General features: G+C 50.2%; 1 protein-coding gene across 7 annotated transcripts in view; it reads right to left on the reverse strand.

Annotated features, from left to right (window-relative positions):
- The window catches only part of Syne3 (spectrin repeat containing, nuclear envelope family member 3), a 91,899-nt gene that overhangs the window by 17,065 nt on the left and 50,248 nt on the right, over positions 1 to 24,586 (reverse strand). For 4 of the 7 annotated variants that reach the window (XM_039112110.2, XM_039112108.2, XM_063261793.1 and 1 more), the window contains exons 6-18: positions 22,758 to 23,105; positions 20,698 to 20,831; positions 19,367 to 19,541; positions 17,163 to 17,345; positions 15,360 to 15,503; positions 14,226 to 14,360; positions 12,220 to 12,318; positions 9,412 to 9,573; positions 9,038 to 9,210; positions 8,456 to 8,585; positions 6,789 to 6,947; positions 2,781 to 2,930; positions 1,751 to 1,789 (exon numbers count right to left, since the gene is read on the reverse strand). In XM_039112110.2, coding sequence (XP_038968038.1) covers positions 1,751 to 1,789; positions 2,781 to 2,930; positions 6,789 to 6,947; positions 8,456 to 8,585; positions 9,038 to 9,210; positions 9,412 to 9,573; positions 12,220 to 12,318; positions 14,226 to 14,360; positions 15,360 to 15,503; positions 17,163 to 17,345; positions 19,367 to 19,541; positions 20,698 to 20,831; positions 22,758 to 23,105 — 2,031 coding nt within the window. Of the gene's footprint in view, positions 1 to 1,750; positions 1,790 to 2,780; positions 2,931 to 6,788; positions 6,948 to 8,455; positions 8,586 to 9,037; positions 9,211 to 9,411; positions 9,574 to 12,219; positions 12,319 to 14,225; positions 14,361 to 15,359; positions 15,504 to 15,587; positions 16,273 to 17,162; positions 17,346 to 19,366; positions 19,542 to 20,697; positions 20,832 to 22,757; positions 23,106 to 24,586 lie in introns of those variants that run through there. The other 3 variants (XM_039112111.2, NM_001106762.2, XM_063261794.1) reach the window with 2 other exon arrangements.

Below are 24,586 nucleotides of genomic sequence, written 5' to 3' on the forward strand. Positions count from 1 at the left end.
CAAAAGGTTGGATGCCCCTTGATCAGCTCTGGCCTAGGATGCATGGATGTGGACTCCCAACCATGAAGGGCCTTAAAGTGCAGCAACCACTGGCAGATACCCTTGGTACCTTCCATCTTCCGCCAGGGGCCACCAGGCCAGGCAGTAGTGGTCACATGACCTTTCCTGACACCTCTGCACTCCACAAAGTTCATGTCATTCTGAACTGGGGGGGTTGGGGGGGAATCCTGGGCGACACACCTGCCCCAGTATGTTCTGGATCACACAAGCCTTCAAAATTAATTCATGGAGTAAATTAAGTCAATATCGGTATTTCCATTTCACACACTGAGAAGGGAGACCTAAGGCAAGGTGATTTGTCCAAGGCCACAGAGCTAGCTGAAGGGCCCAGGGCTCAGCCTTGGTCCCCTCAAGATGCCAGAGGCCAGGAATGAACCCAGGGTGTCCATACCAGAGATGCTGACTCTGGGGCATGAGGGATCTGAAGTGACTCCAGGTCCTTTGAACCAGAATGTGCTGGGGGCTCATGTTAATGATAGTAACACCGGGGACAGCAAGGGACAGGATCAGGGAGACCCTCCAAGCCCCAGGCACACTGTGAGACAGTGAAACATTAGGTGCTGAGGCCTGAGGGCTGATGCTAGTCAGCCGCCACATGCCTGGTGGACACAGCCAGCCTTCACAACGCTTTTTTCCTCGCGCTTAGAGTGGAGTTAAGAAAACTATTTTGTCAATGGTAGGGTGCATGGAGATGCCCAGCCACAAGTGTCCTGTCTTGAATTGCAAATGTCCCCACAGGCTTCTGGTTTGGACAGCTGGGTTCCTAGCTGACTGTCCCTATTAGGGGAGGTTGCAGAGACCTTGGGAGTTGGGGCCAGCTGGCTGAAACATATGCCTGGTCTCACTGTTCAATTTCCTCCTTCTCCCTCTTCCACCCCTCCCCCTTCACCTCCCCATTCCCCAGCCTTTCCCTCTCCCTTCATAGTTGGTCAGGAAGTGAGTGGGCAGCCCTTCTCTGCCACAGGCTCCCAAAGTTCTGACATACTGCCCAAGCACATGAGTCCGTAAGACCATGGCTGCATTCTCTGAAACATGAGCCCAAGCAAACCCTTTCTCACGTCTTTTTTTCCTGTTGGATTTGGTCACAGCACCGGAAAGGGAACTGAGACCACTAAGCCCTAGTCCTGGCACACAGAGCCTAGACTGTGTCATCTTGTATAACACCCAGTATCGCTCTAGTGCTGCCACCTAGAGGGCAGGAACTGGTACTGCTCCCATTTTTGCTGTGACCAGCGTGGGAAGAGCCTGCCTGGCAGAGAAAAGGACTCCACCACCCTTTTGAATGTGTCCCCTGGGACCAAAGAGGCCACACGATCTATTTGCCCAGGATAGTCCAGGCTCCTGGGTCAGTCCTGGTTTACACCAGCTGTCGCAGGTGTAATCAGAGCAGCATCCAGTCCTTTTCCTGAGTGTCCCCAGGGTCTGGATGACAAATCCAGGGTCCCTCCTCAATCTCATGTCAAGGTTAAGTCATCTACACACACTTCAATCCCTCCCTGAGCCTGGGGCTTCCTGAGAACACACTCCTCGGGGCCCAACCCATTACAGCCCAAAGCTGGTTCTCCATCCATGCTCTCCCGCTCTCGCGGAATGTTCTAGAAAACCCAGACACCCTGCGCAAGAGTCACGGGCCTCCAGCCTTGCACATTCTCTGCCCTCTAGCTGTGTGGAACAGATGGCAGACACATACCTTCTGGAATGCAGTCAGCTCCCCTGGAGAACTCTCCGTCTGTTATTTTAGGGAAGGGGGAAGAAACGGGGTAAAAAAAATCAGCTAGGCGCGTAAAACTTAAAGCCCAGCAGAACCCGTAACAGAATATTCATTTTGTCAGGGGAGTATTTCGCTCAAATCGCCGGTCATCTGGACAGCCTGCACCAGCAGGGGATCCCATTTAATGAGCTTTTTAACACACTTCAGGGCCAGGTGGCACTGTCTGGATGGCCTTGGCCCGAGCTGGGGATGTGGTCTATATGGCCTGGGCTGAGCTGACACCTAGTGGCCAACCTGGCAGTTGCGGAATTAAAAAACTGCCTGGCTTGCAGAAAGCTATGGCTTCTGGGTTCTGAGACCTGGAAGTTGGGGTCTGGAGGCCATCCTACCTACTCCTTCCTGGGCCTAGGACACTTAACTTCTTTGTCACGCTTTTGTCACCAGTTTGGAGGGAAGGATGCCCCTTTGTGTAGGCGAGTTAAGTGGCCGTATTGTTTAACCAAGGGCTATCATTACCATAAGTAATGGTTTGCCTAAGAGACAGGAAGTCCAGGAGACAAAAGGGTCAAAGGTCAAGGCTAGGGGAAGAGAGGAGCCGAGTCTCAGGACTCATCCCTATGGCAACATCAGACCCCAGTGAAGGGCTCTGTGGCCCTTCTAGCATTGGCATTGGGGTTGGGGCTCAGCTATTCCCGCCGGAGTCAGCTCTACAACCAAATGCGGAAATGACCTAAAACTAACATGGTGAGAGGGAGACATCTTTATGTACTGAGGAGGAGTCACTGCCCTTAGTCCCAGGACTCCAGCTTCTCCGGGAGGTCAGATGGACATATAATATTACACGCTAAGAGCCTGAGACCCAAGAGTGTCCCCTCTCTTCCTTTAAGCAGCCACATTGGCCTGACATATGGATACACAGGAACAAACATGGGTAGATGGACTCTGTCTCCCCAAGACATGGGTGCCCCCTGGGACCCCAGCCTCTCCCCTACCCCCGACCAACACCCACCAGCAGGTCGCCGGAGCCCTTGAGCTTGGACTTGTAGAGCATCCACCGGTATCGCAGATCTTCCAGCTCATTGGAGGGGTCCCTTGCTGGTCTGTGACGAAGCAGGTTCTCAAAGAGGATCTGTCCTTCTGGGATCCGAGCCTCCAGCTCCTGAGAGAGAAGACGGCAGCATCATGCCACAGCTGCCCAGTGACTCACGAACCCCACCCGGCTGGGAAGAATGAGCCAATCAAGTGCCATCCGAGGCATGCTGGGAAAAGTAGACTGGACCAGTAACATGAGACGCTCATCCATGCAAGTTTTTTTAAAAAGGGTTTTTTAGGGATGGAAAGACAGCTCAATGCTTACAAGTTACGGCTGCTCTTGCAGAGAACCTGAGTTCAATTCTCAGTACCCAAATGTTGGCTTGTAACTATCTCTAACTTTAGTCCCAAGGAATCTGATGCCCTCCTTCTGGTCTCCAAGGGCACCAGGCACACATGTGGCACACAAGGGCACAGACATACAAGCAGATAAAAATGTTCTTGTTAAAAATTGGTCCTATGGGGGCTGGGGATTTAGCTCAGTGGTAGAGCGCTTACCTAGGAAGCGCAAGGCCCTGGGTTCGGTCCCCAGCTCCGAAAAAAAGAACCAAAAAAAAAAATTGGTCCTATGTATATTTATTTTATCTGCATGGGCATTTGCCTGCCTGGATCCATGTGCATCCTGAGTGTGCCTGGTGTCTACAGAGATCAGGAGAGAGAATCAGATCCCTCGGAGCTGGAGTTATGCTTTTTCTGAGCCACCACATGGATGCCAGGAAGTAAACCCAGGTCCTCTCCAAGAGCAGCAACTGTTCTCGACTACAGAGCCTTGCATCCAGAATGTCAGAGAACGCCCAGCATACGGAATAGCAATGAGGTCCATTGACCACAGTTGTTACTCTCAACACTGACAAGCTGGGACCACGAGAAGTTGGTCACGGCGATCATCACGATGAAATGATCACCGAGAGGTGACACTGCTGGCATTTGAGACTGCCAGAGTTGATGCTCAGTCGGGTAAGCCTTTTCTAAGTAGACCATAGGGCGGCACTTCCTCTTCCGGGAGTTCTGAGAGATGCTGTGGTATGGGTGGATGAGGGGTCTACAGGCTGGAGCCTGGGCTTCAATCCCAGCTTTGGGCTCTAGCTAAGCTACTCAGCACCCACCACAGTGTGGGATGGGACCAGAAGTCATTGTTGATGTGACTGGAGTAGTGGGTGGGGAGGAGGGTGGAGAGACACTCATGCAGCTCCCTCTGTGGGCTAAGCCTTGCACTGAGAACACAGGGCAACATTTAAAGCCAGCAATGGATTCACAAAAACAGGGACAGCTAGTAAGGACAAGACCGAGGAAGGCGGTGGGAACAGCTCCATGGCAGAGCACTTGCCTAGCACGTTGGATGGAGGCCCTGGGTTCAATCCCAAGCCAAGTCAAAGCACCACAGAAGCCCTGGACATGGACGAGGCCTGAGAAGGGAGGCCTCTGTCCAGACCTCCTGTTGCTTAGGACTTTTGCCAACCTAGGGGGAAATTACATCAGCTCTGAAGCTTCCGAAGCCTCCCAAAGATAAGGCGAAGAAAGACGAAACCTGGGCCTGGTAGAGGCAGGGGCCTATTCTCTTTGTAATGAGATGCCCACAGAATTGTTCTCGGAGTAAGTGAATCCAGGCCTTGAGTGTACTCATAGCTTAGTTGGAGTTTGTGGCCCTTGAACGTGGACTCAGCGGTCCCAGAATCATAAAGCCCCCATTTTTTTTGACAATAGCAAACAAAATCATCTCTGTTGGAAGAGATTATCCTAAGTCCCAAATTAGTCTTAATATATATTTTGTTCAGGACAAAAAGCAGCCACATGACAATATGCGACCCCAAGAATGAAAAGCAAAAATATATAACAGAAATACCCGGGCTGGAGAGATGGCTCAGTGGTTAAGAGCACTGATTGCTCTTCCAGAGGTCCTGAGTTCAATTCCCAGCACCCACATGGTGGCTCACAACCATCTGTAATGAGATCTGATGCCCTCTCCTGGTGTGTCTGAAGACAGCTACAGTGTACTTATATGTAATAAATAAATAAATCTTAAAAAAAAAGAAATACCCCTAGAAACCTGGAGATAGCATAATTATTTGTCAATGCAATTACGGTAGATTACAGTCCAAAGAATTAAAAAACAAGCTTAAACATTTCATCAAGGATGTGACTAAAGCCAAAAATGTCACCAACCAGACCAACTGGAACCGAGTAGAACTTTTAAAACTGGTCGTTACAACAACCAGCGTTAAGACCTTAACAGACACACATAACCTCGAATAAGACGCAGCTAGTAAGAGAACTAGCAAATGGAAATGAGTCAGAAAAAAATATTCAGAATTCAACATTCCGAGTCAAAGGTGAAAGATACACAAACAAAGTAAAAGAAACACAGTGTGTGGGGGATGTAGATTTCAATGACAGTTGAGAAAGGGAGGAAAAGGTATCAAGGCAAAGTTAATATTTTAAGAGAGACTGTCGGGTACTTTTTCCATAAAGACCTACACTGCAAGTGCAGCTCAAATGATTGCTGAGCAGGGTAAGTAAGAAGAAATGTGGACTCTAACATCTGACTGAGATTTCCCACAAATAAAGGAGAGAAGAGGCAGAGTGGGCTTGATGAGGGAGGTCTGTCCTGTGTAATGACGTAGGTTTGAATGTCATACTAAGGGCGTCAAGGTCACATTAGTGATTCTGTTGGGTCATGGCTAGCTGCAGACGGAGTCTTGACCTGGGAGAAGGCCCACCAGAAAGGAGGCTGCTGTCATGGTCAGGTGAACAGCGACGGAAGCATCCAAGAAATGGACTTGAGAAGGGTTTGGTGACTTCTATGGGTTGAATGATTGCCCCATTCCAAACTCAGGTGGACAGTATTGGGGGATGGGACCTTTGAGAGATGACCTGATCTGAGGGTGGGATTAACATCCTCAGGGATGGGTGGGACTAATACTGTCACAAGAAGGCCTTTTTAAGACCCCTCCCCCTTTGACTCTTTAGACCTCCTGATCTTTGGGTCATATTGTGATACAACAAGGAAGCCTTGCAAAGTTCTAGGACTTGGAATTTCTGGCCTTTGGAAGGTAAAATTCTTGCTTATAAATCGCTCTGTCTGGAGTATTTTGTTATAGGATTATAGTATAGCGTTATAGCAGAAACAGACCAAGACAGTGACTAGCCAGACGGCACAGAGGAGAGAGTGGTGGTGGACTGAACACAACAGATGTCCGATTCCCCACTCCCCACCCCACAATACCTTACATCATGCAGTGGAGTCTGTTTTCCCTTCCCTTGAACCCCAGATGGCCTGCTGACTTTCTTTGTATAACACGGGAGAATCTGTGTGAACTAGCATGTGACATTAGCACACTGGTCCCAAATGGAGACACCCAAGGGCCTTGCCTCTTCCCGTGGGCTTCCTGACAGTCTGCAGCCACCTGAAGCAGTCTGGGCTGTCCCACCCAAGAATGAGACAGTCATGGCCCATGTCAAGTTCCTCTCCACCAACTCTCAACCCTCCTCCAGTTAGAGCCACCTAGCTGCCTCACATCTGATAAAAGATCGGGTAGCCCGGCAGATGTGTCTTGACCCCACAACTGTCAGAAACAAGGCTGAGCTCAAATCACCTAGTATCAAAATCATGAGTTAATTATGCTCTTGTTTTAAGCAACCCAACTGTCATGGTGGTTTATGACACAGTGGCAGCTGACCAGAGCAAAGTAGTCAGTGGTGATAGTTTTGAAATAGAGAGATATAAAGTAGGATGGATGGATTCATGTATGGATGTGTGAATGCATGAATGGGTAGGTGCAAGGAGAAGTTAAATATCTGAACAAAAAAATTTAAAACATTACTTAGACTCAGGATGGCCCACAAACTACTATTAAATCAGGACGTCCTTCATCTGAGGACATCCTGATAGCATGGACACCATTCAGGGTTATTCCTTGAGACAGACCTGCAGCTTAAGCTCTCTGGTCCTCAAGTCCTTGGCTGTGGCTGTTCTCATTGTGGTGATTCTAAGTAGCTTGGAGTTTTCTGCCTGTAGCCACTGTTCAAATTCCCTCAGGAGCTGGGGATGATCTTCATGGAGGTCGTGTTCTTCTGGTGGGTTCACCTGCAGGAAAGCATGTGACCAGAGGTGAGGACAGGAGACTCAGGGGGCATGGGAGAAGCTCAGAGGGATGAGAAACAGTCTCTAGTCATCCACATTTAGGGGCCAAGAGCATCCCTCACCATCACCTCTGGGGATCCCTCTCCGTCACCCTTCTGAAGTTCTAGAAGTCATCACCCTTCTTTACCAAGATGCCTACCCAGTGGCCACCTTCCCTCCATGTTTGTAGAGTTGTGGACTGAGTGAAATGAAAGCCAGTCCAGCTAATTCCTTCCCTGTCCCTTGGTGGGTCCTCCCTCTTCCCCAATATGGCTGGAGAGCCCCAGGTTCCAGTTTACAGGCTCCTGAAGGTTGAACTGCCTCCCCTCTACTTCCCCTTTCTCTCCCCCTCCTCCCCCTTTCTCTCCCCCTCCTCCCCCTTCTCTCCCCCTCCTCCCCCTTTCCCTCCCCATCTTCTTCCTCCTCCTCCCCCTCCTCCTCCCTGCTGCAGCCTGCAGCTGCACCTCAGCCCCTTGAACTTAAGCTCCCTCTCAGTCTCCGTAAGCGCTGTCCCCTCTACTGAGAACATGCCTGTGGTGGATTGAAGGATAGCTGTCCCTATAAACTCATATATTTGGATGCTCGGTTCCCAGGTAGTATAAATATTTAGGAAGAATTCAGAGTGTAGCCTTATTAGAGAAACTGTATCAATGCGGATGGACTTTGAGGCTTTAAAAACCTATGCCAGTCCCTGTTAGCTCTCTGACTCATGCTTGTGGATCAAGATGTAAGCTCTTAGCTACTGCTCTGGCACCAGGCCTGCCTGCTGCCGCCATGCCCCCTGCCATGACGGTCACGGACTCTAAGGCTCTGGAACTGTGAGCCCTCAATAAACCTTTTGTTTTTATAAGTTACCTTGGTTGTGGTGTTTTGTCATGGCAACAGGAAAGTAACTAAGACAATGCCTCCCCTTCCCTCCCTCTCCTGTTCATATTTCATCAACACTAGATGGACTTCCTCACCCCAGATTTGCATATAACATCCAGCCCAGCACCAGCAAAGGCTGCACCTTTTAAAAGCCTGCTTAACTTCCGGACTCCACTCCCGTGTCTCTCATATTGTGTTCCAGAGCCCTGTGCACAGACCACTTGCTGGGGCTTGTCAGCAAACAGAATCAGGCTACTGGGTCAGGACCTGTATCGCTGATATGTTTGTTATCTGGGGTCAGCAGTAATTCCTTTAACCTCTCCCAATATGAGCTTCTGCAGGGGTTCAGAGAAATGAGGGCCAGTCTTGTCCAGGGATATTCATGACCTTCTGGTGTGATCTGAGACCTCTAGATCTCAGACCCTCAAGACCCTTAGTCCTCCAGAAATTGGCTTCTGAGGTCGCATCGGGGGAACGTAACAAGAAAGCAGATACATCCCATGAGCTAAGCATGCAGGGCAGGAAGGAAGCTGTGCTGGAGACCCCCACTTCCTTGGTTGACATTGGATCTGACCTTCCTCCTGAAGCCTGGGAGACAGACTCACCCCATGCCGTCTCCTGGGAATGGGATCCTGAGGGTTGATGAGAAAGCCAGCCTTTGGGATGTTGTTGGTGAAAACCTGCTTCTTCCCCGTGTCCACCTCCGTCCTCTGCAGCTGCTCGTTCCTCATGAGACTGGGAAGACAGATACTTACTCAGGATAGCCATGTGATGAGTATCCATCGGTCCCAGGAAAAGCGACAGGACAGGGGTATCAAGAAGGACAGGAGGGGTTGGGGATTTAGCTCAGTGGTAGAGCGCTTGCCTAGGAAGCGCAAGGCCCTGGGTTCGGTCCCCAGCTCCGAAAAAAAGAACCAAAAAAAAAAAAAAAAAAAAAAAAAAGGACAGGAAACTGCTGGGATTCACTAAAGCAGCCCCCTTTGGAGACCATCAGAAGGCTTCATTGGCCTGTTCATGCCGCCATCTCTTATTTTAAACCCACCCACCTCATCATACCCGGAAGGTACTTACAGGTTCCGGGTTCCATGCCTGACACACACACCCTAGCTACAGCCATCTGCTCTAGGGACCCCAGGAGGTAAGAAGGTATTGTCTGGGACATAGTGGGGAGCAAAGAAGGCTCTCACCTCAGCATGCTCTCCTCTAGCAGTCGCAAGGCCTGCCAAGACTCCATCAGCTTCCTCAGCTCCTCCTGGACCACGGCTGCCCCTTCTGGAGAAGACTTCTTCATCACAAGCTGGCCCAGTGCTTGGAGCAGGGAGAGCTGGACCTCTTTCTCTGGGATTTCAGACAGCAGCCTCTATGGGAAACATGAGTGAGTGTATACACACACACACACACACACACACACGTGCGCACACACACACACACACACACACACACACGCACACACACACATACAGATGTGAGGCACTGACTTGGGGGAGTCTCTGTGCCCCTATATGAGGTCATCCTGAATGCTTTCCGGGCACATGGCTGAGAGAATGAATCAGCACCTTACCTCGAGTCCAGCCTCTTGGGACTCTGCATCCCACAGACGCATATCCCCTTGGTGTGACTCCAACGTCTGTGTGGCCATGGTGATCCACAGCTGGAGCTCCAACAGCCTGTGACTGAAGGTACAGTGTTCCCGTACATTCTGCTGGCACCTGTCCACAAGGTCCTGGGGTATAGGGAGAGGGACCGGGAGATCTGAATGCTGCTGCTTCTTCTTTTTAATTTAATTTCTTTAACTTATTCACTTTACATCCCACTCACTGCCCCCTCTCCTGGTCACTCCCTCCCACAATCCTTCCCCTGAATGCTCCTTGAGGTAGACTCTGGGTGCCACCCCAATTCTGCAAGGTGCCTAGACTGGCTTTACCTTCTATTTACCCCATCAGAAACCTTACAGGCCAGTCTTCCCCTCTACATGGTACAGACCAATTCTGCCCTAAACAGCTCTGAGCCTGTCTTGTTTCCACAGAGACTCCCAAGTATAGGTGAGAGTGGGGCTCCCACTTACTGGGGTGCTCTGTGAACCTGGGAAAACCAGAGGTAGGAATTTGGTAGGGCTGGGCACAGATGTAGCATCTGATCCAGCTGTGGCCTCCTGCCTCCCAGAAGACCGAAATGTTGTCTCTAAAAGGCACATGCACACTATCACCTGTCATTGCCCCAAATCAGAAGCCATCCACAAAAGTAAAATGGGCAACATGGGACATAGCTCGGTGGTAGAGCCCTGGCCTGGTGTATGTAAAGTCCTAATTCGATCAGCATGGGGGTTAGGGTGGAAAAGTTTATGGTAGACATCGGCTCCACAGAATGTTCTACAGCAGCGGGAACAGCTCCAGAAGTTACTGAAGAGTAAAACTGATCAAAGTACGGAGCTTAAGTTAGGGTTGAGTGCTCAGTCCTGAATGGAATATTGATATCAAACCCCTGTGGTGGTTTGAATGAAAGTGGCTACTACAGGTTCATGTATTGTTCCCCAGTTTGAAGTGATTTGAAAGATTAAGAGGTGTGCATTTGTTGGAGAAGGTGTGTCCTTGTTAGAGTGGGCGTGTCCTTGTTGGAGGAGGCGTGTCCTTGTTGGAGTGGGCATGTCCTTGTTGGAGAAGGTGTGTCCTTGTTGGAGGAGGTGTGACTTGGGATGGGTTATGACATTTCAAAAGCTCAGCCCCCCCCTCTCTGTCTCTCTCTCTCTCCCACGCTCCCTCCCTCCCTCCCTCCCCACCTCTCTCTGCCTGCTGTATATAGATCAGAAGGTAGCTCCCAGCTACTGCTCCGGCACCACGCCTGCCTATGTGTCGCCATGCTCCCTACCATGATGATTTTGGACTAGTCTCTGGAACTGTAAGCCAGACCCCAATAAAATGCTTTCTTTTATAAGAGTTGCCTTGGCCATGATGTCTCTTCATAGCTATAGGACAGTGACTAAGTTACCCTCCCCCTCAAGGATTAGGGATGATCAGGGAAGATGGGTGAAAGAATGATGCGACAGGACACAGCTGGTATACTCAACTGCAATTATCTGTGCAAAGCCAAGCCAGTTTATACTACAGTGGGACAAGGGAGGGGCTCAGGAGACCCCGCCCCTAACAACGGGCTGTTGCCAGTTTGAAGGGTGCTGGGGGAGGAGGAGTCATTTTTTCTTTGGAGATATGGCCTCTCGTAGGCTGCCCATGTTCTACTGGATGAACCACGGCCTTCCCATATGGGCAGCACTAACTACTCAGTGGATAGTGACAAAGTAAGAGGTCATGAAGGCAGGGACATGTTGGGGAGGGTTCAGGAGGAGGAGGGGAACGGGGCAGATATGATAAGATACATTGTATACATGTATGAAATTGTCAAAGAATAAATAAAACTAGCCTTTAAAACAGTGAACAGCCCGTGACCCTCTGCAGCGCTGTGGGAAAATCTGCTTGTGTGAAGGTGGGGCTCTGAAGTTCAGCTCTCTTCCAGGGCAAGTGAGGGACAGTTTCTGGGGGACACTGGTAGGTTTATGGGGGACACTGGTATCACCCTAGGTTTGGTCTGGAGGTGCTCACATGGGATCTGTTTGTTCTTTAAGATTAGTGTAGCTAAGGCAACATGATTTCTTTTCTATATCTAATTACAACTCTACATAAAGGTTTGCAAAGTTACCTCTCCCCACCCCTTCTCTTTTCCTGGGCCTATCAGTTTCTCAGAAGTCTGAATGACCAGCCTTTCTCTCCTCTGTCTTCAAGAAGGCTGGTCACTGTCCTCAGAAGGACAGCCACTCTCCGTGCTTCTGGCCTCTTGCCTGGGACTCTGAGCCCCCTTTTCAACCCACCAGGGCCATTTATACTCTAGCCTGTGGCCACTATTCTCACAGCATTACTCTGAAGGCCTCATGCTTCTGTGCTGGGCTCCCAAAGACCTATCTCCATATATATATATATATATATATATATATATATATATATATATATATATATCTCAAAACAAAACAACAAAACAAAACCACTGGTAGAGATACAGATGCCAGGCCCCTGCCAAGGGACTTGAAAAGTCCATAAAGTCACAGAGTTGTAATCAGATACAGTCCAAAGAAGGGTTCAACACCCCACGTTCTGCATCTGCCTTCAACAACCCCGTCAAATATAACCTCAGACATTTTCCAAACCCCACTTCTCTGAGTCCGTAGTACCAGGGTCAGGGTACCAACAGTGACTAACTGACCACAACAGCTTCCTATCCAAGGGCCTGTGGCCTCTGGCACAGGAGCTCTCTCCCTGTGGATATGTGACAGTTAATCTTGTTTGTCAACTTGACGAGATCTAGAATCGCCACAGGAACAAACCTCTGGCCGTGTCTCTGAAGGGTTGCCTAGGTTTGTTAGTTGAGGTGAGAAACTCCACCGCAATGTGAGCTGCACCACTCTGTGGGCCTGGCTCCAAAACTGCAGGAAAAAGGAGAAAACTGGAAGCAGTTTTAGGCCAGCCTGGGCTGCCTAGGACTCCAGAGTTCCTTGTTCAATACTTTCTGACAAAAGCCAGGTGAGACTGGCTGCTTCAAGGTCTGGCCACCGAGGTTCCCCGAAACATGCTGGACCTGTGGACCAAAGCAACCCTCTCTTTCCTCATGCTGCCTTTATCAGATACTTGGTCATGGTGATGACAGGACATGAAGGTGACCCGGCTGCGGCTGTCACCAGATTTAACAAGCCCTGAATGTCTGAATGAAGAAGGACAGTTTCCCTCTCCAGAAGCATGCTGGGAGGTCACCATCTTGCGACCTCTGATGACACTTGGTAAACGTGTCCTCTAATGAATCTCCTAGCTCATCATTTGGATATATTTTTCGGAACTAACATTTGTGGGCTCTGTTGCCTTCTAGAAGGTGGGGACAGTGTCCTATCTCTCCATTCCCCTCCTTTACCCCTGAGACCACAGATGCTGCGTACTGAATGGAATTGGTGATTTCAACCAGACAGAAGGTGCTACTTGGGGGATGAGCTGTGGATGCCACAGGCCCTGCGTATGGCATCATGTTTCCTGCAGACTCCTGGAGAAGTGTTTGGGGCCGAGCCTGGTGCCAAAACTAACAGACAATGTGTCATGGCTTGTTTGTGCTTGGCCCAGGGAGTTGCTATTGGGAGGTGTGGCTTGTTGGAGTAAGTGTGTCACTGTGTGTGTGGGCCTCGTCCTAACTGCCTGGAAGCCAGTGTTCTGCTAGCAGCCTTCAGAAGAAGATGTAGAACTCTCAGCTCCTCCCACACCATGCCTGCCTGGATTCTGCCTTGTTTCCACCTTGGATGATAATGGACTGAACCTCTGAACCTGTAAGCCAGCCCCAATTAAATGTTGTCCTTATGAGAGTTGCCTTGGTCATGGTGTCTGTTCACAGCAGCAAAGCCCTAACTAAGACACAATGTAAGTGTGATAGATGCTCCCACATGGAAGGAGGAGACAGAATTGTCTCCTTCCCTTCCTTTCTCAATGCCCTGGGATTGGGGGTCTAACACTATACACAGTGCAAAGAGGTCTTTGAAGTTCCAACAAGGGTACTGGCTTCACTGTGAACCAAGGACTTTGCTTTGGTTCAATGAAGTTTTTATCTATCTATTTTATCTAGAATTTCTTTCTATTCTAGACATTTCTAAACTGCCCAAGAGAGTGATGTGTCCACCTATTAGCTCCAGGGTGGTAACGAGGATGTTTCCGATGGAAACAGGGTGTCCAGGGCTAGAAGTTAGCCTAGTGTTGATTTTTTTTCTTCAGCTGCACTTTCAGGGATCAACTTGAACTCCATGAGGCTTGAAACAAGAGGAAGACCCAGGCCTGTGTAGATCCGGATGTGTAGGGAACCTGGACCCTCTATTACTATTTGTCTCAGTCGACTGTGAAAAATGACTGGGGTTCTGAACAAGCGTCTGCAGGGAGTAGGATCAAGCCTGTGCACCAGAAAGTGCTCATGGCGCCACTAGAGGGCGCTGCAGACAAGGCTCTGAAGTCACCAGGGCTGGGGGGACACATATGAGAACTGTGTACCCACCAAGGTGTTGGGACAAGGCTATCATTTCTGTTCTCCATCCGTGGCCTTCATCACAATGTGGAACCCTGGCTTCACTCGCCCACTTGCTGATTCACCCACCCAATCCCCGGAAGGCAGGGAGAGCCCTTGTCTGTCGGCACACGCGTCCACCATGAGAACCAGAACAGCAGCCAGCACACAGGAACTGCTCGACTGTCAGAGGCCACAGAAATGAGGATGAGAAGAAAGGAAGGTTGGATAAGGAGAAAGGACCAGGATTGTAGGAGTCTAGGAGCTGGGCCTCACTGCTCAGGCCCATCACTGGCCCCTTACCTCCAGGGACCTCTGCAGGGCTTGCTGGTCAGAGGAGATCTGGTCTACCTTGTGCTGGTACTTAGAGTTCCCCTGGGCAAGAGATCTCACAGCCTCGATCTGTGTCCCCAGATCCAGCCCCTCCTCCTGCAGCCCCTGTGATAGAAAAACAAGTGAGCTAGGAAACCTTCCCTCCATCCCAGAGGCCCCTCCATCCCAAAGACCCTCCATCCCGGAGGCCCAGTAGGGTAGGGGCTGAGTTGGGTTCCCAGGATAGCAAGTTCCCTCTATCAGTGGCTGATCGCTTGGGTGGTCCAATAGATTTCTTTTCAGGGCAAATGAAACTTTAAAATTCAGACACAAATATCCTGGGGCACTATAAAAATAAACTATAGGAAAGATACCAGACAGCATCTTGGGAAGGAAACTTGCGTCTGGACCCTCGCTTGGTGACCATTGGTTGTTATGAGGAATTATACCTACTTTGGTATTAAAGACTCAATTGTATACCACAGTTAATGTTTTCCAGAGAATGCTGTCAGCTCATGCAGGAACCGTACTTGGGTTTAAAACAATAAACATGGTGTCATGTGCATGATAAAAACCAGTTAAGCTCCTCAGTCAACCAGTGATTGCTAGTGACCAGCCTGCATGCAGTCTGCCCGTGATATAAAACATATCTTCCTAATCTCAAAATTGGTTTATTCAACCAAAAGTCTCCAGACTCAACCAAGAATAGTTCCTACGACAGTTAATCTTTATCACCTATCTGACTAGAACTTTATCATCTACGAGAAACCTCTGATGGGTCTATCTATGAGAGAGCTTCCAAACACGATTAGCTACATCCACTGTGGATGGCACCACCCCAGGAGCTGGAGTCCCAAAAGGAGAAACAAACTGAGAGCCAACATTTACTGCTCTCTGCTTCCTGACCGCTCCTCAGGCTTCAGAGCCCAAAAGAACTGCTTGTCGCTGTGTTAGACTCAAGACTCAGCAGCTTCGTGTGCGTGTTAGCGCACGCACTAACAGTCCAGCCAGAACTGCCGACCAAATGAACAGATTCCACTGAGACCCGTCATCCCTGCAGTAATGGACCCAAACCACCAGCAGGGGGAGCTTTCAAGCAGACACCAGGTGACAACCACTCCTCACCTGCAACCTTAGGAGCTGGACCTGCTTTCCAGGAAGGTCCCGCTGAAGCCCTTTCTCTGCTTGGATCCTGGCTTGGAGGTCTAGGAGCTTCCTGTGCAGAGGATCAAAAGCTACCCCAAAGTCCTTGTGCTGAACAAGCAGGCTCTGCAAATAGAACCACAAATAAAGAGCTTTTCTCCTAGTGCCTTGTAAGACCTAACAGCAGGCTGGGCTGCTCTCCGGAACCATCTCCTCCAGGAAGCCCTCCCTGGTGGGCCAAGCCCCTAACAAGCAGCCCCTCCCCTATACACCAAATCTCACCAGAACCTTATTTATAAATATGATTTTATTAGGATATGGCCAGCGTAGTCATTTCCTTTCAATTCTCTGCTATAGAGACAGAATTGAGCCAGTTGTCCTACAGACACTGGCCTCTTCACTGCCTGAACCCTATATAGAACCCTATAGGCTGCAGCAGCCTATATAGGTCAGAGATTCTCAACCTGTGTTGCAACTCCTGTGGGGGTTGGGGTTGAATGATCCTTTCACAGGGGTCACCTAAGACCGTCCAAAAAACACGGATACTAACATTATAATTCACGACAGTAGCAAAATTAGTTATTCAGTTTGGGACTCCAGCTCACGGGGTGGGGACATCCACATTCAAGGTGGGTCTTCTCTCTTCAACAAAAATAATTTTATGGTTGGAGAGCGGGTCACCACAACATGAGGGACTGTATCAAAGGATCGCAGCATCAGGAAGGTCAGGGCCTCTGTGGACACCTCCTGTGGGTGCTTGTCTCCAGCAGCTGCCTCGGTGGTTTGAAAGGGAAGACTTGGGCTGGAGAGATGGCTCAGCGGTTAAGAGCACCCGACTGCTCTTCCAGAGGTCATGAGTTCAATTCCCAGCAACCACATGGTGGCTCACAACCATCTGTAAAGAGATTCAATTCCCTCTTCTGGTGTATCTGAAGACAGCTACAGTGTACTTATATATAATAAATAAACAAATCTTTAAAAAAAAAAAAAAAAAAAAAAAAAGAAAGGGAAGACTTCTCTTTCTGTCTGGCTCCCCCAGCTCCTGCCACCCTGCCTCAGCCGGCTGATGAAGTGAGGTTGCTGGATGGGTGTCAGGTGATGTAGTGTGAGCCCTGACCCTGTGCCAGGAGATCCTGACTGACTCTCCTCACCTGTAAAACCGGGCAAATGGCAGCACCTCCCCCAGAGTGTCAGCTGGACAAAGATTAGCAGGTGGCTGGCCCAGAGCCAACACCAGTAGCCCATAGCCTTTATCATCATCATTAGCGGCCACTCAGCAAACATTTGGCAGCTAGAACAGGCTGCCCGCAGAGTGCCGGGCTGTTGCTTTGATTGAGTGTAGCCAGAAGGGTGCTGTTAATAACACTTACTCCTAGGATTGTAGTGGATTAAAGTTAGCAAATGCTTGTATCTGCATCTTCTATTGCATTTAATTTCTTTGTGTGTGTGTGTGTGTGTGTGTGCATGCGTGTGTGTGTGTGCATGCGTGTGTGTGTGTGCATGCGTGCGTGTGTGTATGCACGTGCAACACCCACACACATGCATGTGGAGGTCACAGGACAACTTATAGGAGTTGGCTTTCTCCTCCATGCTGGAGTGAGCAGCAGCAGACAGGTACCTAGGAAGCCAGTTAGAGGGGTCATATGAGAGTCATGTCCTGTCTATAGTACCTGAGATTGTAGGAAGCATAGGCACACATCCAGAGCCACAGGGGCAGAGGGTGGGGCTACCCCCTCCCCCCCTCCCCCATGGCTAGGCTCCAGGGACAAAGCTGCTGATGCTCACCTGAAGTTTGCTCTTCCGCTGAAGAAGGCTGTTATGCAGTAGGTCTCTGTCCCTCACAGAGCCTGTCACCTGCTCCAGGAGGGTGGCTGCTCTCTCCTGGCCAAAGATGCTGCCCAGCAGGTCTGTCTTCAGCTGCAGCATTGACAGCTGCTCTTTCAGGCGGGAGCTTTCTGTTAGGGCTGCCTAGGGGAGACAAAGTATCCATGCACCTCGTACAGCCAGGGGCCGACTTTTTCCTACAGTTGCTGTGCTGGAGCTGTGACTTTGCAGGCATCTGATGACTCCCACAGTGGAAACAGACTTGCAGCAGTGAATTGGGGGGCCCTGAGTTTTACCATCCCTGGGGGTTTTGTTTTGTGTCCTTTTGTTAACCGCCCATCCCCCATGCGCCTCATTACCAAAAGCCAAGTGAATAATCCATCATCCTCTTTCCTGTCTCGGAAACCCATGTTCGCCCATCATCACCACCAGAAGCTGCAGCATTTGCTCAGCCTCTCACCTGGACCACAGCTCCTGCCTGCCTATTGCTTCCAAGCCGGCATCCCTGAGGTGACTCTCCACACCTCATCAGCTTGATCCTCTATGCCTGTATACAGTGACCCTCCATCACTGACAGGCCTTCTGACATCCTGAAAACACAGCTCTTGGGCTGCTGGGCAGTTCCCACCAATAACAAGAGGCAAGTGGATCTCAGTGATTTCACGGCCAGCCAGATCAACATTGCGAGTTCTAGACTAGCAAGGCCTACAATGGGAGACCCTGTCTCCAAAAACTAACTAAAACAGGCAATTAGGGAGAGATTAAAGTTGGGGAGATGGCTCAACAATTGAGGTGCTTGCCGAACAAGCCTGAGGGACCCGAGTTCAAATCCCAAGAAAAACAAATGAGTGCTGGGTGGGCGTAATGAGCCAACTGTAATTTCAGTTTATGAAGGCAGAGGTGCCAGGGGCTGCCTAAAGCAAGATGGCTGACAAGACTAGCCACAACCAGTGAGCTCCGTGTCCAGTGATTAATGTGGAAGGGCAACCAAGGATGATCCCCAGCACCAACCTTGGGCTCACACATGCGTGAGCTCCATTCTTCAGGCAGACCAGCATGCTCCAGGGGACAGGGCCAAAGCTGGTTAAAGATTCTCCCAGCAGCACCCAGTAGACCAGCAAGGGTGAGGGGGAAACTGATCTGATGTGTTGATAGAGGCTCTGTGACTTGTGGGATAGTGGGTAGTTTTTGTTTAATTCTCCTGGAATCCTTACCATCTCTGGGTAATATAGGTATATTTTTATAATCGGAACAAAAACTATGAAGTGAGGTTGACACCCTGCACAGTTCATGCCTCCCTCTCTGCTCTGTGTATCTGAGCATCCCTGGATGCAATTGCATCTCATGGACTGAGAGCTCAGTGGTGACATTGCAGGGTTTATGAGCCGATGGAAACCCCAGTGTTGAGGGACTTTGTGACAGATGCTGACAAATGCTCTTCCTAATATTCCCGTTTCCCCAAACAGCCAACATTTGTTTTGGAAACAAAGTGCCCAAAGGAAGGTTTAGAATTACTGGCTACAGAAATCATGACGATTTCCCAGTCTTCAGCCACTGCTGGTTAAAGGATGGTCACATGACCTGCCTGACCAATGAGATAAAAGGTTTCCAGAAAGGGTTTAACCTCCTAATAGGCAGTAAAGAGGTGATGGAGGAAGCCCTAGGCAATTCCCACGAACAACAAGTATGGCTTGCTACAAAGTATTGTAACAAATACTTTGTCAGCTAAGTTGGCGGCCAGAAAGAGATGAAGCTTGGATCAAGGAGAGCCTGGGCTCGGATGGCAATGTTCAGTCCTAACACTGGCCTGATCAATTCTGTATTTAAAGGTCCCACTGGCCAGGCTGTCAATGGCAGACGCAATGAAGACCATGGCTTGCTAAACTGTTCTCTCAAAGAACCATTATTACTCTACCTGTAGCGGGGACTCCAAGGGAGACAAAGTTCCAAGTAGGAGATCCATGAAAGTCACACCCAGCTTTGCCTCTACCTGAGGACTAAGGATGACTTTTGTCCCTGAGAGCAAGTGGTAATCCTTCCTGTGCACTTGGTACTTGGCTGACCCAGGTATCTTGAGGACCCAGGAATGTGTTTGTCCCTGGGAGGGGAGCTGAGATTCCACACACTGGACCAGTGGCCTGCCCATCCCCACGAAGCCTGGTTACCTCAATCTGGGGTAGAAAAGTGTGAATGGAGGCCAGGTCCGGCAGGCTGGTGGTGATGTCCAGGAGCCTCTGGGCCAGCGCCTTCCATAGCTGCAGGTCATTGAGGGACCGCTGGGAACGCTGCCATAGCTCCGTCCTGGTCGCATTGTGGAGCCTGGCATTCTTACCCTTCATACTGACAGGGCAGCACAGGGCACACATCCAGAGAGGAGAGAACGAGGTTAGTCCAGGGCTAAGGCCTGCCTCTGCCCAGGCTGCCAGGGAAGGGGATGGCCTCTTAATGCATGGGATACCATGAGTGTGTATGGACTCCTGCTCAGGAATTAGGTGGGAATTTGTAAGCACTGAGACAGAACGGAATGCGAAGCCCACAGACCCTTGGCTTCCTCAGTCACATGGGCCCTCAAGGAAACCAGACTGCAGTGTCTGAAAGGGTGGGAGTCTAGAGGCGGGAGGAGCAACTGTGCCTTGCATGGCTTGGTACTGTCTGACCCCCTTTTTCCTACTCTGGAGAATGAGTAACAGAACGTCCCCAGAAACATTCCTAATCCAGGACGCCCTTCACACTGCTCCCAGAAATATTCATACCCTCGAGGGCTTCTTCTGGTTAACAGAAAGCTGGAAGACTGCCCTTCCCACTTAAGACTTAAACGAGCTTAATCCGCATTTTAAAAGATCATTTAAAATAACGAGAGTTAATGTGGGACCCAGAGCTACACTGAGTCTGAGGGTACCCTGGAAGAAAGTGCTGAAGATTGATCTAGCCTGTGATGGAGTGCCTATGCCCCTTCGGAAGAAATCCCCCAGAATCAGGCAGGGGTATAAAACATACTAAAGAGATGCTATTGGGACAGATGGGCTGGTTTTCGGATGCCTCCTCAGCAAAACTAGGTGAGCACCCCAAATATGCAGTGCTCACTTCTGCAGAGGGGGCGCCATTCCTCTATGTGTCGCTAAGCCCCACTGTGCCCATGGGCAGAGATAAGGAGAGGCTGTGCGGAAGATACACTCTGATCAGTCTCAGCATGGCCGGAGGCAGAGGAGTGGTGCTCACCTACAGGCAGCCCTCCCTAAGGACACTGCGTGAGGAAGCTCTCTCTCCCAGTGCTCAGCCACGCAAAGGCGGAGCAGAGCCTCCAAGCAAAGCGAGTTCAGACCTCTTTCTGGGAGCCGAATGCAACAATGTAGACACTAGGGTCTACATTGAGTAGATACTCGCCATCCCCAGACAGCAAGCCCACCGTCCACACACAGGGTGCCAAGTATCCCGCACCTGAGTCCCGCCCACCCTCCACACCGTAGACCTGCCTGGCTTCAGTCTCCCTGGGTACCTTTGGTATTCCTGAATGGCAGCCACCACGCTATCAGAGAGTGACTGCAGGTCCGGGAAGATGACAAGTTCCTTTAGTTGAGTTTGTAACCGGTCTACACGGGGTTCCTCTGAAGCCAGTGCAGCCCGAGTCCCCTGCAAGATGACATCCAATTGCTTGTGAGGCTCCTTCCTCAGGGGGATTACAATGTGTGTGCAGGAGCTGAATAGAGGCCAGTGACTGGCTAAGCTGGAGGACCTTGTCACCAAAGGCATGGGCTGGGAGGTCTTACCTGTCACCAAAGGCATGGACTGGGGCTGGGGGGGGGGGGTCTTATCCTTAGGCTCAGCCTGTCCTCCCCAACCTGGAACTTAACCTTCCCTGTAGCTGCCTGTATGAACTCTGTGTCATCTTCCTCATAGTGACACTGTGACAAATGTTAGCTTCATTGTCCTGTAGCTACTCCCATTGACTACAGCCTTTGCCTCTGGCTCTGAGAGATCGGAACCTGCAGGTCTCCACCTGGATTCAATCCCCAGCACCAACGTAAAAGCTGGCTAAGAAGAACAAAGCTCCAACGGAAGGAACTTAGGAGTGTGGTTCGTTGGTTAGCAACCTGGACTCAGAAAGCAAGCCTACATTCCTAGGCGGTAAGCACTGTCTCTAGGCTTCCTGTTAATATTCCCAACTCACATACTCCCGAAGTGAAACCATTCCTCCAGTCTGTCCAGAGTGAAGGACAGGGACCTGTGTGAAACCGTACAGTCTGGTCCTACGATCTCCACTGCCAACCACCACCCATGCTGCAACTCAGACTAAAGCAGGTGGCCCTTGAGGATGCATGGTCCATTCTGCAGAAAAATGATGATGCTGGGAGGCTGCATGAAAAGCTCTCAAATTCATAAAGCATGGACAAGAGAACCTTAGCACCATAGTGGGACAGAATGGAGGTTGGGGGAGATGCTTTTTACTTTTTGATTTTTTAGGTATTTCCTTTCATGGCTCCCCCACCGTTTGAGGTGCAAAGGAAGGAAACTGGAACATCATGTGAGCTAGACAATTCTACCACTGACAGAATCCTGATGTTAACACAAAGGAAGGGGTTGAGGGGGGTTGGGAATCTTTATCTAAAAACTGCCTGCAAGTCAGGCCTCCTGCTGTGGTTTGGGTGGTGGAGAAAACAGGACTGTGAGCTTTTGAGGAGGACCAGGAGAAGGAGCCCAGGGGGAGAAGCTCAGGGGGAGGAGGCCAGAGAGAGAAGCCCAGGGGGAGGAGCCCAGGGGGAGGAGCCTAGGGGGAGGAGCCTAGGGGGAAGAGCCCAGGGGGAGGAGCCTAGGGGGAGAAGCCCAGGGGGAGGAGCCCAGGGGAGGAGCCCAGGGGGAAGTCCTTAGGTTTTTGAAGTGTGCCACTGAAGGAGTTCATAGGGCCTGCTTGTCTTGTCTTCGTGACTGGCCCTGCTTTCTGGCTTATGAGGCGAATATATGTATGATGTGCCATAGACTGTCACCATGACACGTCGTCCCTGCCTGAGGCCCAAAGAAACACAGCCACTGGATCTCAAATGGCACCTCCAGAACATGTGCTACACAAACCTTTCCTCTTCATAAGTTGGTTGCCATGGCTATTTTGTTACAGTAACACGGAGGTGACTAAGACTTCCTGGGTGGGTAGGAACCTACACTGCTTTCCTTGCTCCAACTCCCCAGATCCTGCCCCATGTTTTCTTCTTACTATCTCTCCACAACCTCTAACCTCACTTCTCCCTGGGCAGAACATCCATCTTCACCCCCACTGCTAAGGAAGGAAAGGGTTTTAGTCCATGACTGGATATCCTATGTTCCTTGGGTCTTAATTAACCACCAACTTACTATGTGGCTTTAGGGATTGCAAGAGGGTAAAAAATATTTCAGGCCTCTTCTCCTGGAAAATGGGAAGAAATGCCTGGTTTCTCTATGACCCTTTCAGAGAACTCAGGTACCAAAGAGTCAAGCATACCAGAGAAGTGTAAGGCCTTTCTGTGATTAATTCTATGCCTCAGAGTAACTCCAGCCACCCGAGGTCCAACACACCCCTGAACTTACCGAGAACAGCCTCCAGTGGGCCACTAGCTCATCCTCTGTGGCCGTCTTCACTGTGGGCTCCAAGCCTTGCTGGGCCAGCCTCTGAAGAACTTTCTTGAGCTCTCCCAGTTCCACCTCCAGCTGCTGGATCTGCTGCTCACAGGCCCCCTTGGACTGGAGCAGGCCCTGCAGCCTTCCTTCCTCCTCTTTCCAGAGGACTCTCAGCTTCTCCAGGACCATCCGCATCTCCTCCAGCTCCCCTGAGATCCTCTCTGCACCCAAAGGAGAGGTGTTCCGAATGACACCCACAGCCTGCTCCTCCAATCTGTTCAAAGACTCCTCACCCCTAGGGAAATCCTTGGCGATGTCCTGGGTAATGGGGAGATAGCAGAAGAGCAAAGGTTAGCTGTGCTCCCAGAGCAGACCTAGGGGCCATCCCAAGGGACCTGGGACCATCCCAAGGGTGACTGTCTGCCCAAGGTAACATGGACTTGAGAGATAAGAATGTCCCCTCCTGTCTCTTCCAAGCCATTGAGTGCTTGCAGAAGAGCATCTCTGTTATGTGTGTCCCTGTCATCAGCGCTGTCTGGCATCTGTTTCTTTAAGACAAATCAGCTTGAAGCCATCAGCAAGCTACGCCATGGATCCACAAAGAGTCAAGGGGTGCCAAGCCTCACTCTGCGTGCAGATATCTATTTCGATTTTAGATGCACATCTGTCTTTTTTTTTTTTTTTTTTTTTTTTGCATTTGGATAGGTCTGTGAAGAATGCTGTGTGTGGCTTATGTAGCTCAGGTTGGCCACAATTTACTGCCAAGAATGGCCTTAAAGTTCAGATCCTCAGAGTTCCCAGATGCTGGGATTACAGGCATATAGAACCATGCCTGATTTTTACGTCTTTATATTATAGTGCTGGCTTCCCCCTTTCCAACAGTGATTCAAGTCTTCACTTCTTTCCTTTCTGTGACAGGATACGATTATAGGCAAACACAAATATTTATACTTATCTTTCCAAATCTGGCCCCAAAGTTTCAACCATTCCAACACCTTAAACCCAATACTCAAGCTTTGGGCTGGACACTTCCACCTGACTCTAAGCTTTCTTTCTAAATAATGGTCAGCACCTTCTTCAAAGGCAAATTGATTTAAACATAAATGTACAGACACCACACAGGGAGAGCTGAGAAGCGGCTCATGAATTGCTGGTGATAACTTGCTGTCTGGTCCAAAGGAGACTCCAATTCCCCGGACTCCAACAGGATGTCCAAATAGCCCAAAACAAGCTCAACCTGGACCCTGTCCTCCTGACAGCCATGCTAACCTCACTGTTCTCTACTTCCGCTCTCCTGTATAGACAGCCCCAGCCATGTCCAGTCTGCTGCCCATGTTCAGTCTGCTTCTTTCTCTCTCTTCTGGACTCTTCCAGATGCCTCTACCTGACTTCTCTCTCTCAATAAAAACGATCCCTTTCACCATACCACAGAGCAGTCATGTCTGAAGCGTCTTTACCGGGGACCTTGCATACATCTGGTGTCAAAACCCTTGCATCCACTCGCAAGGTGCAGGATCTAGATGCTCCCCCAAGACCATGCGGTATGAGAGGTGGCATGGACCCATTTCTCCTGCCCACCTTGACCTTTGAATGGGATGACCGTCCACTGTAGCACTGCCCTGGCCACTGTAGCGTCTATCACCACACCCCCTAGATGCACCCCATCATCTGGGAGGCAGGAGAAGCTCCCACTTGTAACAAATAAAAACCCTTCCTGACATTCCATGCACCCCACATCTGAGACCAGGTGACTGGGATCCTGCATGTCCAATTTGTCCCCTCTGTCAGCTGTCATCCCT

This window comes from Rattus norvegicus, chromosome 6 (assembly GCF_036323735.1).
Source record: "Rattus norvegicus strain BN/NHsdMcwi chromosome 6, GRCr8, whole genome shotgun sequence".
In the NCBI taxonomy this organism is placed as follows: domain Eukaryota; kingdom Metazoa; phylum Chordata; class Mammalia; order Rodentia; family Muridae; genus Rattus; species Rattus norvegicus.